General features: G+C 46.2%; 1 protein-coding gene across 4 annotated transcripts in view; it reads left to right on the forward strand.

Annotated features, from left to right (window-relative positions):
- Positions 1-327: 327 nt before the first annotated feature.
- Positions 328-18,561, forward strand: part of PWWP3A (PWWP domain containing 3A, DNA repair factor) — a 63,796-nt gene continuing 45,562 nt past the window's right edge. For 2 of the 4 annotated variants that reach the window (XM_070745480.1, XM_070745491.1), the window contains exons 1-4: positions 328-420; positions 4,554-4,670; positions 13,330-13,418; positions 17,658-17,728. In XM_070745480.1, the coding sequence (XP_070601581.1) occupies positions 4,611-4,670; positions 13,330-13,418; positions 17,658-17,728 (220 nt within the window). In that variant the 5' untranslated portion in view covers positions 328-420; positions 4,554-4,610. The remainder of the gene's footprint in view (positions 421-4,553; positions 4,671-13,329; positions 13,419-17,657; positions 17,729-18,561) is intronic. The other 2 variants (XM_070745501.1, XM_070745510.1) reach the window with 1 other exon arrangement.

Genomic DNA, 18,561 nt, shown 5'->3' on the forward strand with positions numbered 1-18,561 from the left:
GTGACTTATTCTTCAGTTACCGAACTCGCGCTTCTGCCCTCTTAAATGAGCCACGTGCTGTGTCTCGCGCTAGCCCCGCCCCTTTTTCGTTATCTTGAGTTGACATCAAGGGTTTGGGGGAAGGAGGGGGGAAAGAAAGAAGGGAACCCAATCCTTCGAGACGATTGGCCCTGCTCTAATGAGTGGGCGGAGACTCCAGCAACAACTGAGGAAAGGGCGGAAGAATCCGGAAATGCCCGAGATGGAAGGCAACGGGCGCCCAATGCAGAGCCCGTTTGAGGTTCAAAGAGGCGGGGCTCCACGGAGGGGTGTGGTCAGCCCCAGTTTGGAGAAGGAGGGCGGAGCGGAGAGGAAGGGGTGGAGCTGCGCCTTACAGTTTTCAAGTGCGACCGAGAAGGGAAGGACGAAGATTTGGGTGTGGTAAGTTCGAGTCCCGCTCTCCCCAATTTGGTGGTAGGGTGAAAAAGACAGAAGGGGGGGAAAAAGGGGGTCCGGTGACTGTCCTGGGGAAGGGGCTGCTTCCATGGGTAGCGGGGAAGATTCCCTCTCCCCTAAATATGGCTAACGGTGGCTATTTCCCTTTCCTCCTCTACTCCATGGAGGTGGGTTGCCTTACTTCAGGTTCTCCAGCCTTCCGCAGTAACTTGGGCAGTTTGGCCCTGTGACTAAGGGGGTCTATGATTGGGGATCTATGGCCCTCTTTTCCATGCTGGCTCAGGGATTCTGGGAGTTGGAGTTCACAAGGCCTTCAGGGGTTGAGGGGTAGTGGCCCCCCTTTGTACCCGTTTCTCAATCTGGGGTGGGGGGATTGTGGGGGGTTGAGGTCCACCCCTCTTTAATGGTCCCAGGGGGAGAAACACTGGTGGGTCTCCTTTCTCTCAGCTTCCTCTGTGGATGTTAGAGCAGAACAGAATCCCCAAATTTGGAAGGGGCCTCAAAGTTGCCAAGCTTATATTATTATTATTATTATTATTATTATTATTATTAATTAAATTTGTATGCTGCCCCTCTCCGTAGACTCGGGGCGGCTCACAACAATAGTAGCAAAACAATATGTAATACAAATCTAATAATTTAAACTAAAAACCCATAATTTAAAATACACACAAACATACCATACATAAAACTACATAGGCAAGGGGAGATGTCTCAGTTCCCCCATGCCTGAATGGCAGAGGTGGGTTTTAAGGAGTTTACGAAAGGCAAGGAGGGTGGGGGCAATTTTAATCTCAGGGGGAGCTGGTTCCAGAGGGTCAGGGCCGCCACAGAGAAGGCTCTTCCCCTGGGACCCGCCAGACGACATTGTTTAATAGACAGGACCCGGAGAAGGCCAACTCTGGGACATAATCGGTCGCTGGGATTCGTGCGGCAGAAGGCGGTCCCAGAGATATTCTGGTCCAATGCCATGAAGGGCTTTATAGGTCATAACCAACACTTTGAATAGTGACCGGAAATTGATCGGCAACCAATGCAGACTGCGGAGTGTTGGTGTAACATGGGCATATATTGGGAAGCCCATGATTGCTCTCGCAGCTGCATTCTGCATTATTATTATTATTATTATTATTAATTAGATTTGTATGCCGCCCCTCTCCGAAGACTCGGGGCGGCTCACAACAGTGATAAAACAATATACAATAACAAATCTAATATTAAAAGCCTAAATAACAATTTAACATTAAAAGCCTAAAACCCCCATTATTTAAAAAGCATACACACAAACATACCATACATAAAACTACATAGGCAAGGGGAGATGTCTTATTTATTTATTTATTTATTTATTTATTCAATGATTGATTGATTGATTGATTGATTGATTGATTGATTGGATTTGTATGCCGCCCCTCTCCGAATACTCGGGGCGGCTCACAACAGGGATAAAACAATATACAATAACAAATCTAATATTAAAAGTCTAAATAACGATTTAACATTTAAAGCCTAAAAACCCCATTATTTAAAAAGTATACACACAAACATGTCATACATAAAACTACATAGGCAAGGGGAGATGTCTTATTTATTTATTTATTTATTTGATGATTAATTGATTGATTGGATTTGTATGCCGCCCCTCTCCTAGGACTCGGGGCGGCTAACAGCAATCATAAACAGTATACAATAATAATCCAATACTAAAAGCGAATTAAAAACCCCTTAATATAAAAAACCAAACATACATACACACATACCATGCATACAATTGTAAAGGCCTAGGGGGAGAAGGAATCTTAATTCCCCCATGCCTGATGGCAGAGGTGGGTTTTAAGAAGCTTACAAAAGGCAAGGAGGGTGGGGGCAATTATAATCTCTGGGGGGAGTTGGTTCCAGAGGGCCGGGGCCGCCACAGAGAAGGCTCTTCCCCTAGGTCCCGCCAAGCGGCATTGTTTAGTTGACGGGACCCGGAGAAGACCCACTCTGTGGGACCTAACTGGTCGCTGGGATTCGTGCGGCAGAAGGCGGTCCCTTGTACAATGTACAAGTCTAACAATCCAATTAATTTTAGTAGAAAAACTTTAAGCGGCCGATTAGATCCCACAGAGTACAAGGGACCGCCTTCTGCCGCACGAATCCCAGCGACCAGTTAGGAGGAAAAGCAGACAATTTCCGATCATGGCCCCCTGCAACCAACGTCTGAGATCTGGACCCTCCCTGGCAAAAACACAACTCCTTCCAAAGACAGACAAAATTTTTCTTAAAAGTTGGAGAGGAGACTCCCCTCTTGTTTGCCCTATTTTGGAGCAGGGCTGGAAGTCTGTTTGCCCTGGGAGGTAGTTCAGAAAAGAAGCACCAACAGGAGTTCTAACTGTATCCTAACTGTATGGCTTCATTAAAGTACCGTTATTTATTAGATTTTTTCATCCTGGATTATTCTAATTGTCCTGCGTCCCATGGGATTGGGCGGCAGAGAAGTCAAATAAATAAAAAATAAATAAAACTGTCAGGAAATTTCTCCTTAGTTCTAAGTTACTTCTCTCCTTGATTAGTTTCCATCCATTGCTTCTTGTTCTATTCTCAGGTGCTTTGGAGAATAGTTTGACTCCCTGTTCTTTGTGGCAACCCCTGAGATATTGGAATACTGCTGTCATGTCTCCTCTGGTCTTTCTTTTAACTGAACTAGACCAGGGCAGGCAAAGTTAGCTCTTCTATGACTTGTGGACTTCAACTCCCAGAATTCCTGAGCCATTCATGCTAGCTCAGGAATTCTGGGAGTTGAAGTCCACATATCTGGAACCTTCTGCCGCACGAATCCCAGCGACTGGTTAGGTCCCACAGAGTTGGCCTTCTCCGGGTCCCATTTACAAAACAATTTGTCTGGCGGAACCCAGGGGAAGAGGCTTCTCTGTGGTGGCCCCGAACCTCTGGAATCAACTCCCCCCTGAGATCAGGACTGCCCCCACCCTCCTTGCCTTTCGCAAACTCCTCAAAACTCACCTCTGTTATCAGGCATGGGGAAATTGAGTCCCCTGGGCCGTTTCCGCTTTATGTATAGTCTGTATGAGATGTATGATTGTTTTTATATTAAGGGTTTTAAATTGTTTTAAAGGTTGGATTTGTATTGTTCTTGTTGTGAGCCGCTCCGAGTCCTCAGAAAGGAGCGGCATACAAATCTAATTAATAATAATAATAATAATAATAATAATAATAATAATAATATCACAGAAGAGCCAACTTTGCCTGCCCCTGAAATAAACATACCCAGTTCCTGCAACTTTATCTGTTTTAGCCTCCAGTCCCCTAATCATTTTTGTTTAGGGGACTGGGCAGAATGAGATTTTAAAAGAAAACAAAAAGTATTTGTTAGATGCTTAGCATCCCCCCTCAACTCACGCTGCACCTCTTTCGCCAACTTCATGTGGACTAGTGCGGTCTGTCCTTGTTTAGTGACTTCGAACTGAACTGTGTTCAGTTCTGGAGAGCTCACCTACAAAAAGATATTGACAAAATTGAACGGGTCCAACGACGGGCGACAAAAATGGTGGAAGGTCTTAAGCATCAAACTTATCAGGAAAGACTTAATGAATTCAATCTGTATAGTCTGGAGGACAGAAGGAAAAGGGGGGACAGGATCGAAACATTTAAATATGTTAAAGCAGAGGTCCCCAAACTTGACAACTTTAAGACCTGTGGACTTCAACTCCCAGAATTCTCCAGCCAGTATAGCTGGCTGGAGAATTCTGGGAATTGAAGTCCACAAGTCTTAAAGTTGTCAAGTTTGAAGACCTCTTAGTTAAAGGGTTAAATAAGGTTCAGGAGGGAAGTAAAAATAATAGGAAAGTGAACACAAGAACAAGGGGACACAATCTGAGGTTAGTTGGGGGAAAGGTCAGAAGCAACGTGAGAAAATAATATTTTATTGAAAGAGAAGTAGATGCTTGGAACAAACTTCCAGCAGACGTGGTTGGTAAATCCACAGGAACTGAATTTAAATATGCCTGGGATAAACACAGATCCATCCTAAGATAAAGTACAGGAAATAGTATAAGGGCAGACTAGATGGACCATGAGGTCTTTTTTGCCGTCAATCTTCAATGTTTCTATGTTTCTAGATCATCTCTGCGAGCAAGGCTTTAACCTGGATCCCCAGCTGACATCCAACGAGGAGGATGATGAGTGAAGGAGAATATGTCTTATGCAGGTGGAAAAAGCGGCTATGGCCAGCACAGGTATGTAATGGGCCAGGCCTGGTTATTTCTGATTTGGGGAGGAGTCCTATCCAGATTGGCTAAAAAAATTACTTTACCCATTTGGAGCTCAGATGGCAATTCAACTGTATTTGGCTTTGGGTTTTGTTGCTTCTGGTTGCAAACTATGTTTAACCAAAGGCAAAGGGTGTCGTTTCCAACCCTGTTATTGTTGTTGTTGTTGTTATTATTATTATTATTATTATCATCATTATTATCATATTTATTTATTTATTTATTTATTAGATTTGTATGCCGCTCCTCTCCGAAGACTCGGGGCGGCTAACAACAATAAAAAAGGCAATGTAAACAAATCTAATATTAAAAATAATCTAAAAAAACCCAATTTAAAAACCAATCATACATACAAGCATACCATGTATAAATTCTATAAGCCTAGGGGGAAGGGAAAAATTTCAATTCCCCCATGCCTGACGACAGAGGTGGGTTTTAAAGAGCTTGAAAAAGGCAAGGAGGGTGGGGGCAACTCTGATATCTGGGGGGAGCTGGTTCCAGAGGGTCGGGGCTGCCACAGAAAAGGCTCTTCTGGGTCCCGCCAAACGACATTGTTTAGTCGACGGGACCCGGAGAAGGCCAACTCTGTGGGACCTAATCGGTTGCTGGGATTCGTGCGGCAGAAGGCGGTCCCTGAGATATTCTGGTCCGATGCTATGAAGGGCTTTATAGGTCATAACCAACACTTTGAATTGTGACCGGAAATTGATCGGCAACCAATGCAGACTGTGGAGTGTTGGTGTAACATGGGCATGCCTTGGGAAGCCCATGATTGCTCTCGCAGTTGCATTCTGCACGATCTGAAGTTTCCGAACACTCTTCAAAGGTAGCCCCATGTAGAGAGCATTACAGTAGTCGAACCTCGAGGTGATGAGGACATGAGTGACTGTGAGCAGTGAGTCCCGGTCCAGATAGGGCCACAACTGGTGCACCAGGCGAACCTGGGCAAACGCCCCCCTCGCCACAGCTGAAAGATGTTTCTCTAATGTGAGCTGTGGATCGAGGAGGACGCCCAAGTTGCAGACCCTCTGAGGGGGTCAATAATAATAATAATAATAATAATAATTATTATTATTATTATTATTATTTATTAGACTTGTATGCTGCCCTTCTCCAAAGATTCGGGGCGGCTCACAATTGCCCATAATTTCAGAGTGGCAACTAACAGTGGGATGTAGTAGACACAAACATATAGTTTAATACAAAGATAGCTTAATACAAAGGGGGGGGGGAATCCCCTTGAGCCAGATGTGATTCTTGGAGGTTTCATGGATCTCTTTGGCAATCATGCAAGTGGTCTGTGGCTCTGCTTTCTAGGCCACAGTTTCATTTATTTATCTACCTATATATATTTGTTGGGCTTTCAAATCCAGATTACAGATTTAGGATTTCACTGTGGTCTCCTATCTCAAGAATGAACCAGGCCTGACTCTGTTTAGAATTCTGCAAGGGTCAACCAGCTATGCTACTGGCCAAAGTATGGGTGTTATACAATGCCACTGTATTTATTTGATTTTTATGAATAGAATATAATAGAATAGAATAGAACAGTTTTCCCCCCGAATGCCATCACTCTGCTAAACAAATAATTCACTCACCACTGTCAAACTATTCACTGCATTACTATTACTATTAGTTTTCTCATTGTTCCTATCACCCATTTCCTCCCACTTATGACTGTAACTTGTTGTTTGTATCCTTATGATTTACATTAATATTGATTGCTTCCTGGTTGCTTATTTGACTCCTATGACAATCATTAAGTGTTGTACCACATGATTCTTGGCAAATGTCTTTTTTCTTTTATGCACACTGAGAGGTTATGCACCAAAGACAAATTCCTCGTGTGTCCAATCACACTTGGCCCAATAAAGAATTCTCTTCTCTTCTTGGGTCTAGTTGTCTTGATGTGCCGTGCTCTATAGTGTCGTTTTGAGGGTAGGAGTTGAAACAATTTTTGTCCAGGATATGAGGGGTCAGTAAATATTTTCACGCCCCTCTTTTTGACTCATGCAGAATTTATTTTATTTATTAATTCAATTTTTATGCCGCCCTTCTCCTTAGACTCAGGGCGGCTTACAACATGTTAGCAATAGCACCTTTTTAACAGAGCCAGCCTATTGCCCCCACAATCCGGGTCCTCATTTTACCCACCTCGGAAGGAAGGAAGGCTGAGTCAACCTTGAGCCCGTGATGAGATTTGAACCGCTGACCTACAGATCTACAGTCAGCTTCAGTGGCCTGCAGTACCGCACTCTACCTGCTGCGCCACCCCGGCTCCATAGAAAGCAGGTTGGCGGTAATTGTTGTTTCTGCAGTTACCCTGCCCTTAACCCAAAGCAGAGAATGTAATTAATATTCCTTCCTCATCTTATTTTCTTCACAACAACAACGACCCACCTCACTTTGGGAGAGACTGGCCAAAGTCACCAAGCCAGTTTTCTTGCCTAAGGTAGGACTAGTACTTATCGCCCGGTGATTGGCTCAGTCACCCAGCTGGCTTTTGTACCTGAAGCAGCGCTAGTTTCAAATTCACAGTCTCCTGATTTCTACCCTGGTACCTTAACCCAGTGTTTCCCAAACTTAGCAACTTGAAGATATTTGGACTTCAACTCCCAGAATTCCCCAGCCAGCAAATGCTGGCTGGGGACTTCTAGGAGTTGAAGTCCAGATATCTTCAAGTTGCCAAGATTGGGAAACACTGCCTTAACCACTAGACCAGAGGTCCCCAACCGCCGGTCCGCGGACCGGGACCGGGCCGTTGGGGCTTTTCAGCCGGTCCGCGGCGCCAGGGCCCCCTCGGCCTTTCCGCACCACCAGCGGCGCTCCCCCCGCCAGCCAGCCAAGCCCCGCGCCCGCCGGAACCGGCTCCTCGCTCTCCCCCCACCGCCTGCCGCGTTTGCAGGAGGTGGGGAGGGTTGGGCGGCCCGCCAAGGCCAGGAGGGACGCCGCTGCCCCCCCTTCCCTCTCTCCGCCCGCCGCTGCGCCTCCTTGACGCCGAGAGGAAATGCCGGCAAAGGCTTTCCTCAGCGGAGGCCGGCGAAGGTGATATTGAATGTCGGGGGAGAACGGGCGGTTGCGCGCGCTCCCTATCTCCCTGCTAGCCCACTCGGAATATTCAAAATAAGAAAAACCTTTGCCGGCGAAGGCTTTTCTTATTTTGAATATTCCGAGTGGGCTAGCAGGGGGATAGGGAGCGCGCGCAACCGCCCGTTCTCCCCCGACATTGAATATCACCTTCGCCGGCCCCGCCTCTCCTGCAAACCCCCTTGCTGATAGCCCGGGGCGAAAGTGCTCTCGCAAAGGTGAGGCGGGCAGGGCGTGCGCGCGTCATCGCTGAGAAGAACGGAGAGAGAACGAGAGTGAGTGAGAGCAACAGACAGCAAGATAGAGAGAAAGAGAGAGTGAGAAAGGGGGGAGAGAAAGAGATAGCAAGAGAGAGAACAAGAGAGAGAAAGAGCGTGAGAAAGAAAACAAGAAAGAGTGAGAGAGAGAGAAAGCAAAAGAGACAGAAAGAAAACAAGAGAGAGAAAGTGAGAAGAAGAGAGAGAAAGAGGGGGAGAGAGAGAGAAAGAGAGAGGGGGGAGAGAGAAAGAGAGGGAGAGGGAGAAAGAGAGAGGGAAAGGGGGGAGAGATAGCAAGAGAGGGAGAGAGAGAAAGAGAGAGGGAAAGGGGAGAGAGGGGGGAGAGAAAGAGAGAGGGAGAGAGAGAGGAGATAAAGGAAGAGGAGAGAGAGAAAGGAAGAGAAAGAAAGAAAGAGGGATAGAAAGAGAGAGAGAGTGAGAGATGCTCAGTGAGCCTTTCTTTGAAGTTGCCTTTCTTTCTTTCTCTTTCTTGCTTTCTTTCTTGCTCTTTTTCTTTCTCTCTTTTACCTTCCCTTCCTCTATTTCTTTTTTTCTTTCTCCTTCCTACCTTCTTCCCTTACTCTCCCCTTTCATAAGTTTCCTTGCTTCCTTCCTCTGTTCCTGTCCCTTCCCCCTTTCTTTCTTTCTTTCCTTCCTTTCCTCCCTCCATTTCTTGCTTTCCTTTTCCTTCCTCCCTTCTTTCCTCCCACATTCCCTTCTTTCACTCCTTCCTCTCTTACTCTCCCCTTTCACACCTTTCCTTGCTTCCTTTGCACCCTTCTTTTGTTCCTGTCCCTTCCCTCTTTCCTTCCTTCCTTCCCACCCTCCGTCCATTCATTCACCTATTCCTCTCTTGATCGCCCCTTTTACGGCGCCGCTGACAGCTAGCTCCCCCCCCCCCCCACCGGGCCATGGAAAACTGGTCTAGCTTAAAGCCGGTCCCTGGTGCAAAAAAGGTTGGGGACCTCTGCACTAGACCAGTGATGGCAAACCTATGGCATGGGTGCCACAGATGGCACGCAGAGCCATATCTGCTGGCAAACGAGCCGTTGCCCTAGCTCAGCTCCAACGTGCATGTGTGTGCCAGCCAGCTGATTTTTGGCTCACACAGAGGCTCTGGGAATAATAATAATAATAATAATAATAATAATAATAATAATAATAATTGTACTTGGCACGCTGGGCGCAGTGCCAAAGGATCTCAGCGGACATTTGAAAACCATCGGAATTGACAAAATCTCCACCTGTCAATTGCAAAAGGCCGCTTTACTGGGATCGGCAAACATAATTCGCCGCTACATCACGTAGTCTTAGGTGCTTGGGAAGCGCCCGACTGGTGATGAAATACAAAATCCAGCATAGTGATCTCGTTTGCTCTGTTGTATTGACATAATAATAATAATAATAATAATAATAATAATAATAATAATAATAATAATAATAATAATAGTATGACCATTGCAGCAAGTCTACAGTAGCTCAATAAGAATTCAAGCCCTGGGCAATTGGCATGTATTTACAATGGCTGCAACCTCCTTATTATTATTATTATTACTACTACTACTATTATTATTATTATAAATAATTAGATTTGTATTCCACCTCTCTCAGAAGACTCAGGGCGGCTCACAACAACAATGCATAATATACAAATCCAATATTAAAAACAATTTAAAAACCCTTATAAAGAACAATCATGCGACCCAAACAAGCAATACATAAATCAGAACAGCTAGGGGTATATCATTTTCCCCATGTCTGGCGATATAGGCGGGTTTTCAGGAGTTTGTGAAAGACAAGGAGGCTGGGGGGAGTCCTAATCTCTGGGGGGAAGTTGATTCCAGAAGGCCGGGGCCACCACAGAGAAGGCTCTTCCCCTGGGTCCTGCCAGATGAAATTGTTTTGTTGACGGGACCCGGAAAAGGCCAACTCTGTGGGACCTAACCGGTTGCTGGGATTCGTGCGGCAGAAGGCGGTCCTTGAAGTGAAGTAGAGGAAAGATATTTTTTAACGTACAGTAATACCTCACTACTTCACGGTTCATCTTTCACAGGTTTTCAAAGGGGGCTTAAATAGATTAAAAATTCATAAAATTCTTCTACAGTACTACTGTAGTCTATTAAAAAAACTGATAGGATATCACATGTAGTTCCAACTGAGAAGCATTATAGAACGACTTGCATTAAAAAATATCTTTCCTCTACTTCACGGAAATTCGTTTTTCACGGGTGGTCTTGTAACGCATCCCCAGCGAAAAACGAGGGATCACTATATTTAATGAGTCTTTGGACTTTCAAAACCCACCCTTTGCATTAAACAGTCACTCTATAATGTTTCTCAGCTGGAACTACATGGGATATCCTACCAGTTTCTTTAATAGACTACAGTAGTACTGTAGAAGAATTTTATGAATTTTTAATGGATTTAAATTTTTTAATGGATTTAAGTCCCCTTTGAAAACCCGTGAAATAGCGAATCCGTGAAAGATAAACCGTGAAGTAGCGAGGGATTACTGAATTGCTTAGTCAATGATGTGACCCAGAGAAGGCCAACACTGTGGGATCTAAATTGGACAAATTATCACACACATGATATTACACGGGGCAAAACCCAAACTCAGAACAATCTACATACATATAGGTGAAATCACATTCACCATCATCAGGCTGAAGTTTCAAGCTTCGTGCTGTTGTAAAAATGGAAATCCATTTTTACAACAGCATGAAGCTTGAAACTTCAGCCTGATGATGGTGAATGTGATTTCCCCGAAACGTCGCATAGACATGCAAAATATTACACAGGGCAAAACCCGAACTCAGAACAATCTACATACATATACCCGTGAAAATCTACGAAAACAAATATATATATATGTGTCGAATCACTGAAGGGATTGGATACTGTACCGCGAGACACGGTCAGGTGTGCCATGAAGCTCCTAGGGAAGCTCCACCTGGGTGGGGCGCTGCCGGTGCCGGTACCTCCGACCTGGAGCTCCCACTTGCAACTGTCCCCCGGCTACTGCCCGATGCCGCTGTTGCCGGCGCTCTCCTGCTGGGCCCCAAAGAAGGAAGGCGGGGAAAAGGAGAGCTTCATTCTTCGCGCCTCCTTTTTCCCGCCTTCCTGCTTTGAGGCCCAGCAGGAGAGCACCGGCAACAGCAGCATCGGGCAGTAGCCGGGGGACAGTTGCGAGTGGGAGCTCCAGGTCGGAGGCACCGGCAGCGCCCCGCCCAGCTGGAGCTTCCCTGACGTTGGCGGCAAGTGTCCTTTGGAGCCCAGCGGGAGGGCACCGGCAGTGAGAGCAGGAGGGTGCCATCAGCAGCGGCACCAGGTAGTAGCCAGGTGATGGCAGTGGCAAGAGCTCCAGGACAGAGGGACCGGCAGCGCCCCGCCCAGCTGGAGCTTCCCTGGCAGGGGCAGCAACCAATGACCTTTGGGGACCGGCGGGAGGGCACTGGCAGTGAGAGCGGGAAGGTGCCGGCTGCAGTGACCCCAGACAGTTGCGGGGAGATGGCGGCGGCGAGAGGGAGCTCCAGGGTGGAGGCACCGACAGTGGCTGTTGGACATGCTGCAAGAGAGACAGAGAGACGAAAGAGAGAGAGAGAAAGAAAGAGAGACATAGCAAGAGAGGCAGAGAGAGAGAGAGAAAGAGACATAGCAAGAGAGGCAGAGAGAGAGAAAGAGACATAGCAAGAGAGAGGGAGAGAGAGAGAGAGAGAGACATAGCAAGAGAGACAAAGAGAGAGAGAGAGAGAAAGAGAGACATAGCAAGAGGGAGAGAGAGAGAGAGAGAGAGACATAGCAAGAGAGACAAAGAGAGAGAGAGAGAGAGACATAGCAAGAGAGACAAAGAGAGAGAGAGAGAGAGAGAGAGACATAGCAAGAGAGGCAGAGAGAGAGAGAGAGAAAGAAAGAGAGACATAGCAAGAGAGACAAAGAGAGAGAGAGAAAGAGACATAGCAAGAGAGAGGGAGAGAGAGAGAGACATAGCAAGAGAGACAAAGAGAGAGAGAGAGAGAGAGAGACATAGCAAGAGAGACAAAGAGAGAGAGAGAGAGAGAGACATAGCAAGAGAGGCAGAGAGAGAGAGAGAGAAAGAAAGAGAGACATAGCAAGAGAGACAAAGAGAGAGAGAGAAAGAGACATAGCAAGAGAGAGAGAGAGCAAGGGAGAGAGAAAGACATAGAGGGAGGGAAGGAGGGAGAGAGAAAGAGCAAAAAAGAGAGAAAGAAAGAAAGAGGGATGGAGAGAGAAAGAGGGGAAGGAAGAGAGAGAAAGAGGGAGGGAGAAATAGAGCACAAGGAAGGAAGAGAGAGATATTTTTTTTGTCCATACCCCCCCCCCCCGCCCCGGTTCAGTGTTCCCCAGGATTTTGAAAATATGAATAATGTGCCGCGGCTCAAAAAAGGTTGGGAAACACTGACCTAGAGGATAATTCTCTGCCTTACAAGGCAAAGGTTGCAGATTCAAGTCCCAGTGGGTATGGCTAGCTGATGAGGCCAAAATAAGGCCGAATAAGGCCGAAATAGATCTATCCTAGTCTCCCTTAATTTTCAAATTCAGCAAAAAAACATGTGACATGTACATATATATATAAAATTTGTATGCCGCCCCTCTCCGCAGACTCGGGGCGGCTCACAGCAACAATAGAAAACAATATACAATACAAATCTAATATTACAAAGTTAAAAACCCATAATTTTAAAAACATGCACACAGCATACCATACATAAACTATATAGGCCTAGGGAAGATGTCTCAGTTCCCCCATGCCTGACGGCAGAGGTGGGTTTAAGAAGTTTGGGAAAGGCAAGGAGGGTGGGGGCAATCCTAATCTCCGGGGGGAGTTGGTTCCAGAGGGTTGGGGCCGCCACAGAGAAGGCTCTTCCCCTCGGTCCCGCCAGACGACATTGTTTAGTCGACGGGACCCGGAGAAGGGACCTGACTGTTGGCTGGGATTCGTGCGGCAGAAGGCGGTCCCGGAGATATTCTTTTCCCCACCTCTTAATTATTTTCTCACCAGCGGTTTCAATTTTCAGGAACTTTTTTTTCTTCCATACCTGCATGGGAAGGAAAAAGGTTTGGCCTTGAGAGCTCTGAAGAACCCTTAAAACAAAAAACCCCAAAAGCTCAACTTCAGTGCTGTGTATTGTGCATTTCTCGCAACAGAAGTCCGTTTCTATTTCTCTGCTGCCGTTCTCTGGATTTTCTGTTTCTTGGAATTTGGACTTATTTTTTTTAAAAGGAAAAAAGAAATCCATACTTTTTCTTCCACCTTCCAGATATTGTCTACAACCCACAGTTCCAGAGGGCGTCTGCTTCCTGAGAGGCTTGGTTCCATTCGGCTCAAAATTATTGCTGAAAATAAACAGTTAAGTTTCTGAAGATTTGCAGCCTCTTACGCTGCTTTTTTAAAAAAAGGTTTTTATTAAATACATATAAAACACACACGTATACAAACCAAACGAACAAATAGGAGTACAATTTCCCCACATATACAATAAGCGTACAGTGATCCCTCGAGTTTCGCGTCCTCGAGCATCGCGAAAGGGCTATATCGCGAGTTTTCAACCCGGAAGTAAACTCCACCATCTGCGCATGCGTGCCCTTCCACGCATGCGTAGATGGTGGAGTTTCCCCGCCGGGCAGAGGCTTCCCTGGGTCTTCCCCCTCTTGCCCCGGTAAGACCCCAGCGGCGGCGCGAGCAACGCCGTGGGCTGGCGGGCGGCACGCGCGCGGGAAACCCCAGCTCCGCTTCCCAGCTGGGAAGCGGAGACGGCAACAGCGTGGGCGGGCGGGCAGCGCGCGCGAGCTTGGCGACACCCCACCTCCGCCTCCCAGCTGGGAAGCGGAGCTAGGGTGTCCCCACCGCGCGCGCGTTGCTGGGGAAAGCGCGCGCGCTTGGAGACACCCCACCTCCGCCTCCCAGCTGGGAAGCGGAGCTAGGGTGTCCCCACCGCGCGCGCGTTGCTGGGGAAAGCGCGCGCGCTTGGAGACACCCCACCTCCGCCTCCCAGCTGGGAAGCGGAGCTAGGGTGTCCCCACCGCGCGCGCGTTGCTGGGGAAAGCGCGCGCGCTTGGAGACACCCCACCTCCGCCTCCCAGCTGGGAAGCGGAGCTAGGGTGTCCCCACCGCGCGCGCGTTGCTGGGGAAAGCGCGCGCGCTTGGAGACACCCCACCTCCGCCTCCCAGCTGGGAAGCGGAGCTAGGGTGTCCCCACCGCGCGCGCGTTGCTGGGGAAAGCGCGCGCGCTTGGAGACACCCCACCTCCGCCTCCCAGCTGGGAAGCGGAGCTAGGGTGTCCCCACCGCGCGCGCGTTGCTGGGGAAAGCGCGCGCGCTTGGAGACACCCCACTTCCGCCTCCCAGCTGGGAAGCGGAGCTAGGGTGTCCCCACGCGCGCGTGCGTTGCTGGGGAAAGCGCACGCGCTTGGGGACACCCCACCTCCGCCTCCCAGCTGGGAAGCGGAGCTAGGGTGTCCCCACCGCGCGCGCGTTGCTGGGGAAAGCGCGCACGCTTGGGGACACCCCACCTCCGCCTCCCAGCTGGGAAGCGGAGCTGGGGTGTCCCCAAGCGCGCGCGCACCCCAGGCGCGAGCAACGGGGTGGGCGGGCGAAGGGTGGGCGGCAGTGGAAGTAAAAACACCATCTGCGCATGCGCAGATGGTGTTTTTACTTCCGCACCGCTACTTCGCTAAAAATCGATCATCGCGTGGGGTCCTGGAACGGAACCCTCGCGATGATCGAGGGATCACTGTACATCGGTTTGCATCAACCGTTATACTTACATGTGGGTGTGATAAATAAACGTTTTATAGGATAAACCTTTTATAAGATTATAGTTATAGATTATAGTTATAGGCTATAAAAAAGTTTATCTGCCTTGGAATATGGGGCCGAGAGGCAAAAAGGAAGCGGTATGCTCCTCCCATATACCAGGGTGACTCGACAAAAAATCACACATAACCCTTCCCTGGTATAAGCTGATAAGGAAGCCAGCCTGTAGTCTAGAGGCTAAGGCCACTGCCTTACAAGGCCCAGGCCCAGGTTCAAATCCCAGTAAGGATGTGACTACCTGATAAGAGCAAATAAGCTCAAAATAGATCAATAGTAGTCTCCCTTCCTTTTCATTATCAGCAAAAGTATGTTTTATACACACACTCACACACACATGCACATAGCCACTGCTCAAAAAAATAAAGGGAACACTTTAAAAACTTCATAACTTCAAGTAAATCAAACTTCTGTGAAATCCAACTGTCCACTTAATAAGCAACACTGATTGACAGTCAATTTCACCTGCTGTTGTGCAAATGGAATAGTTGTGCAAATGAAATATTCAATGAGAATATTTCATTCAGATCGAGGGTGTGTTATTTGAGTGTTCCCTTTATTTTTTTGAGCTACATATATAGTATATACACATATGCATACATACATGTATATACACATATGCATACATACATATATGTTTTAGAGTCATTCCGTGTCAAGTGGACCGGTGGTCCCCACCTTAGGATCTCAGATTTTGATGAAATTTGGCACATAGTTACTTTATGATATAAAACTATGCTGTGCAAAATTTTAGTTCAAAAGACTAAAAACTGGGAGTTCTAGGAGACCTCAAGTAAAGGGTTGCATAATGGCGAATCAGCAAAAATGACATTTTGGGCCAATTTCCAAAAGCTGTAAATGTGGCAGTTTCAGTAGTATGTTGGAGATATTTGGAGAACCTGCACGCCTTGTAAGGCTTTATAAACTGGCAAAACCCCATGTACCTAGTCCTCTTGTTTTACATGGTTCAGGCTCAAACTTTGCAAAAAAAAAAACCTCTGAAAAATGAATTTACAGCAATCTTCAGGCTGCTGTAGTTTCAAAACTATTTGGCCTTTCAGGTTGAGTTTTGGCAGGTGTACTCAGTACACAACTGCAATGAGGACTTCCAATTTGCAGCACTTTCCTTCAAGTTGTTGAAAAAATATAAGAGTTCAAAGTTGGTATTTAATGGGATTTTGTCAGATTTCGGCTATTTTTGATGCCCTGTTTGATCCTGTGGGACAGCTTCAATCCTCTTCAATTTAGCACCATTAGAAAGAACAGATTCTCTTCTTTAAGAATATATTGTTTTGATTTTGGAGTCTCGTCATATAAGGATTGGAAAAAAATGTCCTCTGTGATTTCTGCACTGCACCCTTGACACAAGGGCAGTAAAAGTGATTCTTTTTTTCAATAAGCAGCATTTTTTTAAAAAAAATAAAGAACACGTAATGTTTTAAGACTGAGTCCAAGAAAACTAAAACAACAGGAAAGTTTGTTAGGAAATGGAAGGGCGAGGCCAGGTTTCATAACATGTTTGAAGAAATCTTCTTCAGCCAAGTAGGTTGGCCGACCTTAGATCTGGAGACCCTCTGGATTTGCATGCAAAATAAAGACGGTTCTGTCATTAGAATTGGGGTGATCTATAGGCCTCCAGGGCAATCTGAGGAACATGACAACAAGATGGTGGATGAAATTACCCAAATGGCAGTTAAGGGAGGTATTGTGGTTATGGGTGATTTCAACATGCCTGATGTTGACTGGAATATCCCCATTGCCCTTACATGCAAAAGTAAGAATATAGTAGAGCCCTTTACAGGAGCAGCTCTGGCACAGCTGGTTAAGACACCAACTAGAGGGGAGAATATTCTAGATTTAGTTTTTACGAATGGGAAATGGGTGAGCAGTGTGGTTGGGCGGTAGGAAAAGCAAGTAGGATGCTTGGCTGCATAGCTAGAGGTATAACAAGCAGGAAGAGGGAGATTGTGATCCCCTTATATAGAGCGCTGGTGAGACCACATTGGAGTACTGTGTTCAGTTCTGGAGACCTCACCTACAAAAAGATATTGACAAAATTGAACGGGTCCAAAGACGGGCTACAAGAATGGTGGAAGGTCTTAAGCATAAAACGTATCAGGAAAGACTTCATGAACTCAATCTGTATAGTCTGGAGGACAGAAGGGAAAGGGGGGACATGATCGAAACATTTAAATATGTTAAAGGGTTAAATAAGGTCCAGGAGGGAAGTGTTTTTAATAGGAAAGTGAACACAAGAACAAGGGGAAACGATCTGAAGTTAGTTGGGGGAAAGATCAAAAGCAACATGAGAAAATATTATTTTATTGAAAAAGTAGTAGATCCTTGGAACAAACTTCCAGCAGACGTAGATAAATCCACAGTAACTGAATTTAAACACACCTGGGATAAACATATATCCATCCTAAGATAAAATACAGAAAATAGTATAAGCGCAGACTAGATGGACCATGAGGTCTTTTTCTGCCGTCAGACATCTATGTTTCTATGTTTCCATATACATTCCTTATGGAATATTATTTGGAATAATTAGGAATAGTCACAGCTATTTACAGGCTGGCAAAACGTTGACAAGCCAACTTAGAGTTGTAATCCCATCAAAGACAATCCCAGGTAAAGGAATGTAGTGGTGTTGGTTTGCTGCAGAGGGTTAGGGTTATAAGTCTACTTTATTTAAAAAATATCACAGCTGTTGAACTAAACATTCTTAACTACGTAAAACCAAAAGTTTAATGCTTTTCATTCTCCCTTTTTCAAGGGTTACCATGCGTGTTGCCCATATTGTGCCTCTGACAATACAAAGCATTGAAGATATCGCAGATGAATTGGGTAGGTTTTTCTTTTATTTGTTCAGCTGTGCCCATGAAATCTTGCAGGTTGTCTGTGTTTCCCTAAGTCATCTAGATCAGGGCTGTCCAACCTTGGCAACTTTAACACTTGTGGACTTCAACTCACAGAGTGCTAAAGCCGGCTTTGCTTTGACCTTTGCTTTGATTCAAAATGTGATCTGCTTCCAACATGCCTAGGTATTTGTAACCATCATACTTTGCCTTTGTTCTGTTGGGCTCTGTGGTAGAATCCTCCCAAAAATTCACAGGTACAAATTTCAGACATACACACGTTTGAAAATTCAAAACAATGTTCTTTATAATGAAAAGTCACTTAACCTAAGCCCTCTTTTGGCATAGCAAAGAGCACTCGTCTCCAAACAAACTGGTAATTTGTACAAGTCCCTTATCAGTTCTGAGATACTTAGCTTTCAGCTGTGAGGCAATTCACAGTCCTTCTTTCACAAAGTGAAACACACTTTGCCCTGGTTTAGTTTCAAAGCAGGGAAAAATCAGCACACAAAAGGTCAAAGTCAGTAAAGCAGTCACGAAACACAAGGATCAGATAATCCTCCACAATGGCCAAACCCACAGGCTGCTATTTATAGCAGCCTCACTAATGACCACAGCCCCACCCAACCACAGGTGGCCTCATTTTCTTTGATAATAATCTCTCAGTTGTTGTTGCCTATGCATCGCTCTCCGCATGCGTGGCTGTATCATTAACTCTTGTTCCGATTCCAAGGAGGAGCTAGATAATTGACCTCCTTCTGAGCTGTCTGCCCCACTCTCCTCCTTCCTGTCACTCATGTCTTCTTGGTCAGAGGAGCCTTC

Source organism: Erythrolamprus reginae, chromosome 1 (assembly GCF_031021105.1).
Source record: "Erythrolamprus reginae isolate rEryReg1 chromosome 1, rEryReg1.hap1, whole genome shotgun sequence".
NCBI lineage: Eukaryota > Metazoa > Chordata > Lepidosauria > Squamata > Dipsadidae > Erythrolamprus > Erythrolamprus reginae.